We start from the raw sequence: 6,000 nt of genomic DNA, 5'->3' as shown, positions 1-6,000 counted from the left end.
GACTGTGTCAGTGTAAGTAATCACTCTGTTCCCCTCAGACAGTTGGAGATATTCATTCACTGTGTTCAGATCCAGATTGAGCTGATGGGAATCTGATGGAGATAAAACACATCAGAATCAGGAATTATCAATCTGATCTTTTAATGTTTCTGAACTCTTCATGTTCAATATACAGTATCATCAGTGTCTCAGTACAGTTTATCAGATATCCTGTGAAAATCATCATTTACATCAGTGGATCTCAACCTTTTTTGGGCCGGTCTAATCAGTCTTCCCTGAATATTAAAGTTGGTTATTATTCTGTGTTTATTATATTTGATTTACATGATCTGATTTACATGATCAACTCTAAAACTCTTCTGTCATGTTTTCTTTCTCCTTCCACAGGAAGAACATGAACACACTCAGTGAGTTTTTCTGCTTGTTTTCTTAGTGACTTACATTGTAGGAAGTCGTTCCTGGTCCAGTGAACAATGTTGGTGAAAGTGACTGTGGAAATCAACAGACATGAAGAGTGTGATTATCATGTCAAGAGAAAATGATCCCTGCATCCGTTTCTAAGACATTTCTAATATGATCTTCTACATGATATGAGATGATGGAGGATCATTTCTGAGAGCAGATGAATCTCCAGGACTTTACCTCTGTCAGAGATCTTCTTCAGCTCCTCTTTGCAGAAATCCTCCAGTTTGTCTCTCAGCTGACGGACAGATTCTCTCACAACATCAAAAGAGGAGAGAGAACTGAAGGGATCGTCATTCACATCTGTAGATTCAGGAGGAGCTGAGAGAGACTGGAAACTCTACAGAAAACAGAAATCAAAGCTCATCACCTCCACACTTTAGACAATAACCTGCACTACTGTCAGATTTGAGCAGCTCTTGATCTTTAGTAACTCTCCTCAATCCAGCACTTTCACAGCATCTGTCATCATGTTTTGATTTCATGTCTTTTATTTTGTCATTGGTTCTCTTGTTCCTTGTGTCACTTCCCCATTGGTTGTCTTAGTCATGTGTTCTCTTAGGTCTTGTATTTAAAGTAATTGACTTCCCCATGTTACTTTGTCGTGTATTGTGTTATTGTAACCCTGCTGTCGGTGAGTCAAGTCTGTTCAACATGAAGTCTGCTCTACGTCAAGTTTGCTCTTATCAAGTCTGTTGATGTCAAGTGGTTGCTCTGTTTGTTTGTTCACTCTTTTACAATAAACTGCACTTGGTTTCATCACCTCACCTACAGTTTGGACTGGATCTTTACAGTATCAGCTTCATTCTTCTCATGTTCATTCACTTTAAAGACTTCAGATGCAAAAGCCTTTAAGTGCCATCTGAAATGTTCTTCTAAAATGAGCATTTTCATAAAGTTTTTATGTTTAGGGTCAGTAATTTCACTCTAATGGCAATGAAAAGGTTTTATTTAACTCAACTATTATTTAGAAATTACTGTATTGTTTTGAAGGGGTGGATTCTGGAATCCACTGCTGCTTCAATATATATCTTTTAAGTTATTAATCAACATTTATATTTCTGTTAAAATATTTGAATGACTTCTTCAATGTATGTTAAAGCATCTATTTTCCTCTGTACCTCTCACTGAGAGAAAAGAACATGTTATCTGTATGTTTTGGGGAAAGTTTCCTGCTCAGAGCAGAGCTCAGATCAACTTCAGCCTTGAAGAAGCTGTGAATCATGTGTATCTGTGTATGTGTGCTAAGAGTTTTGTGCAGGTCCCTTTGTACTGGACAACTGGCATTCTGCTTGAGACCAGCAGACGTCATGTCATGACCCCAAAAGGACATCCGGTACCTAAATCCAGGGTCCCCCTCGTTATCACTGTGATGAAGGGAGATATGCTTCTTACTATCTGTCCATGTGTGGAAAATTTCTAATCTTGTCTATTTTTCTTAGCCAATCAGAATCATCCAACCTGAAGTAATGACGTAGTTAGTAGACTCTGTTAGAGTATAATTGTTTTGGAAATGTGAATGTACGCAGAGCGGCCTACGAACTCCTTGGGAGACTTGAAGCTGGCTTCTGCTGATGAAACTGCAAACTATTCTTCATTAAATTTTTCTTCAATTTATTTTTTTAAAACTTTGACTCCGGGTCTTTATTCAACATATCTGGTCTCAAGGGTCCTAAACTGTTTATCCCCAACAGTTTGCTTAAAATGAACCCAAAATATGTTGGAGATTAACATTTATTAATATGTTTAATAAATGAACATTTATTAATAAGTCTAATGAATAATTATTAACCAATAAACATTATTAATTTGCTTATTAATACGTTCACCTTTTATTATTGTTGACTCTAGTAATTATTTGTCTGATTTTTCATTTACAACCTATTTTAATTTCATTTTAAGCCAGCCATATGATCATTTTAACTAATAGTTGAGTTAAATAAAATTGCCCAGTACGTTGAGCAAACATTTAACCCAACCGCTGGGTTAAAACAACACAATCACAGGGTTTGTCCATTTTCAACCCAACTTGGGTTGCTTTTAACCCAGCATTTTTAGAGTGTATATATGTTAGAGGTACAAATTATTGTGCCACTTACAATATGTGAACTTTCTAGGAAAACACTTGATGATCAAACATCTGGCAATAACATGAATGTAACGGATCAAGTGCATCAATTGAGTCACATGACAGGGTTGAGTAGATTTGATCAGGAAAAGCAGTTCAAAGGCAACGAGTAGATTGACCATTATTTATAATTTTTGAGCAGTTAGTGGTTCTGAAATCCACAAGGACTCTCAGGACACAATCCCAAGGTCAGGTTTTGTGTGGTTTAAATACGCTGAAGCATTGATAATAATATACAGCCTCACTTCCTGTTTGAGGACTAAATATTTAAAATATAAATTAAGTTTTGAACTGTTGATGTCTGGAAGCTCAATGTATCTTTCAGAAAAATGTTTCCCAAGAGATTTCCAGAGCTGAACTGCATTTGTAAGTGTGTCTCTTTCAAAAGAAGAAGATCAGATGAGAGTCTGACTGATGATTATATAATAACCGAACACACAGATCAACACTTCAGTCAACGGCTCATTCTGCTCTCATGAAATGTTTCTCTGTGAGTCTCTTGCTCAAGTCCACTATGATCCTGTTCTTCTAGATCTCTGTTACCTGCAGGAAATGGATGTGATCCTGTGTGTGTGAAAGCTGCTCCAGCTCAGCGTCTCTCCTCCTCAGATCATTGATCTCCTGCTCCAGTCGCTCCAGTCGTCCTTCAGCTCGACTCACTGCAGTCTTTTCCTGATCTCTGATCCGCTGTGTGGCCTCAGAGCGGCTTCTCTCAATGGAGCGGATGAGCTCAGTGAAGATCCTCTCACTGTCCTCCACTGCTGTCTGTGCAGAGCGCTGTTAGGACACACATCACAATCACACAGGGGCTTCAGTAAGTCTGACTGAGACTTCTCAAACGTCTCTTCTTCTCCAGACTCACCTTATGAGACTCCACAGCCTCTCTCAGCTGCTGAAGATCTTTCTCTCTCTGCTGGATCCTCTGCTGGAACCACCTCTGCATCTCCTTCAGCTGGTGCTAAAGGACAAACCAATGGCAGGAGAAACATCACGTAAATCATCAAGTCAACAGGTATGAATCCAGATTATTATTATTATTATAGATTTAGGCTATTATGTATGTTTATGAGGGATTACAGGTAGAAGTAATCGTTTTCATAATACATCATTGTGAAATTCATAGTTCTGTTCATATTATAAAATATTTGTACTGCTTAAGATCTTATTAAACATTTATCTCTCAGTACAGTATGTACATTGTGTAAACATTTTGCATGATTATCTCATGTTGAATAATAATTGGACTCAAAATTTTTCATGTTTATTTAATCTTTTTTCTTTATAGTTTTACATATTTTACTCAGAAAATCATCTGAACGATGCCATCCTTTTGTCAAGACTTGTTATTGAGAAGTGTTTAGCTTGCTGGGTATGAAGCCAGTAGAAAGTTCATACTTGTTTCTCTCTCCTCTGTGCAGCAACTGATACAGTGTTGTGGTTTTTATGTTCATCCATCGTACACAGCACACATATACACTTCTGGTCAGTGCGGCAGAAAACCTCAAGGATCTTGTCGTGTTTCGGGCAGATCATCTCCTGCAGTCGTCCAGTGGATTCAGTCACTTTATGTGGCTTACGAGAGTGAAATTCCTCACACTGCACATCTCCAGCTCCAGCGTAAAAGTCAGCAGGAAGTTTAATCTTCTTCAGTTTCTCCACCATTTCAGCCAGAATGGTGTTTTTAGCTAAAGCAGGTCTTGGACTGAAGGTCTGTCTGCACTGAGGGCAGCTGTAGACTCTCATCTGATCCTCCTGATCCCAGCAGCCTGTAATACAGATCTTACAGTAACTGTGCCCACAGGGAATGGCCACTGGATCCTTCAGGAGATCCAGACACATTGGACACATTAACTCCTCCTGAGAAATTTTGGCTTCTGCCATTTTACTGCATGAATACAGAGACACAAACACACAACAGCTCAACTACACTTCAGTTTCACTTTCTCTGAACTCAGGTGATTCCTGTTTCCTGGTTCTGTGTTTGAGTGACATGTGCAAAACAGGAGTGTCTGTAACGCAGCTTCCTCATTCCTGGTCCTGAAGAGCCTCATTCCTGCTAGTTTTTAGTTTTCACTAAAATCTAACTTAGAAACGAGTGCAGAATTCATCTTACGACAGGGTTACACTGTAAACCTAAATAAGGTAATTGGTTACATCAATATTTTTAAGTTATGATGTTCCCAGTTTTATAAAGACTAATTTTAAATAAATCAGCTTCACTGGCATCAGCTGAAGAACTTGTTCCCCCAAATTGGTTATTTTCAGAGTCAGGCAAGTTACTTCCAAAATGTAATACATTATATATTACTAGTTACTGTCATTTGAAAGTAATTAGTTACATTACAATATTACTGTGTCTGAATTGTAATGCGTTACACTACTTTTGCATTACTTTTGAGTTACTTTCACCAAAATAACCACAGAAGTTTAACGGCATAAAATGTAGTTTATTGCTGTTCATTATACATCCAGTGGAGGGTGATGTGGTATAGCATAATCACTGTGTAGACCAGTGATCCTCCATGGGAGCTTGGAGATAACTTAAAATTAATTTTAATATATAAATATAATTCATTAATTGTATTATTAATACGTTAAATTAAATGTGCATATTCTGCAATTGTTTTGGAGCAGCCGTTTCTCATCACGCTGTGTGAAATACAGACTGAACGGCGGCTCAAAACACCCAATTAGTAACATAGTATACACAAATTACATCTCTCAGTTGGATAAATAAAAACAGTGTCGCTTATAAAGTTTGATGGATGACAATTGTAATGAAGGTAAAGACAATTACAGTGACATACAGGAGTCATACATTAGGCATGCGCGTAACAATTTGAAATTGTAGTAAGTATAATATTACCCAAATTGTATTAGTAATGCGTTATATAACTGTTTTACAGCAAAAAGTAATATATTTCTGTAATATAATTACTTTTGTAATGCGTTAGGTTATTTCCAAACCATTATTGTAAGTGAATCTTAGTGCTTCTGAGCTTAGAAATATCTCTTCAATGTCTTGTGCATCAGAGGTGGATAGGTTCAGTTTTTGTGTAATGTGTTTTTGTAATGAATCTTGATATGATGGAATTTGAGACTGTAAGAGAAATTATATTACAATCCTGTTCTATTTCTTTGATACTACTGCACTTTGTAATATAGTTTGTGGTGTGAACAGTGAAACTGCTGTTTCAGAATAAACTACTTGTGTTTTTGGACACTGTTTTTTGATGTTTATTCGGGCTCCTGTTGGTTTTAACCCTCTTGGGTCTGAGGGTGTTTTTTGGCCTTGGTGAATTGTTGACATGCCCTGACATTTGGTCTTTTTTCAGTTGCTTATAAACATTTTATTGGCTAAATTCTGATTACACTGTATTAGTGTTGCACGATATACCGGTACTAGAAAG

At 37.2% G+C, this 6,000-nt stretch overlaps 2 protein-coding genes across 2 annotated transcripts in view; both read right to left on the bottom strand.

The window, feature by feature from the left end:
• Window positions 1–200: 200 nt before the first annotated feature.
• Window positions 201–6,000, bottom strand: part of LOC125245269 (E3 ubiquitin/ISG15 ligase TRIM25-like) — a 44,087-nt gene continuing 38,287 nt past the window's right edge. The window contains exons 2-5 of the mRNA XM_048155806.1: window positions 3,453–3,548; window positions 3,134–3,367; window positions 643–802; window positions 201–489 (exon numbers count right to left, since the gene is read on the bottom strand). Of these exons, the coding sequence (XP_048011763.1) occupies window positions 335–489; window positions 643–802; window positions 3,134–3,367; window positions 3,453–3,548 (645 nt within the window). The 3' untranslated portion in view covers window positions 201–334. The remainder of the gene's footprint in view (window positions 490–642; window positions 803–3,133; window positions 3,368–3,452; window positions 3,549–6,000) is intronic.
• LOC125245291 (tripartite motif-containing protein 65-like) lies at window positions 3,965–4,576 on the bottom strand. Its single transcript, XM_048155827.1, has one exon. The coding sequence runs from the start codon at window positions 4,469–4,471 to the stop codon at window positions 3,980–3,982; it is 492 nt and encodes a 163-aa protein (XP_048011784.1). The 5' UTR covers window positions 4,472–4,576; the 3' UTR covers window positions 3,965–3,979.

This window comes from Megalobrama amblycephala, linkage group LG14 (genome assembly GCF_018812025.1).
Source record: "Megalobrama amblycephala isolate DHTTF-2021 linkage group LG14, ASM1881202v1, whole genome shotgun sequence".
Taxonomy (NCBI): Eukaryota; Metazoa; Chordata; class Actinopteri; order Cypriniformes; family Xenocyprididae; genus Megalobrama; species Megalobrama amblycephala.
Note: the sequence above shows the minus strand (reverse complement) of the source record. Positions and strands in the feature narration are given on the sequence as shown.

Bases quoted from the DNA above. Each gene is read 5' to 3' on its own strand.
- LOC125245291 (XM_048155827.1), bottom strand. From the start codon at position 4,471: ATGGCAGAAGCCAAAATTTCTCAGGAGGAGTTAATGTGTCCAATGTGT.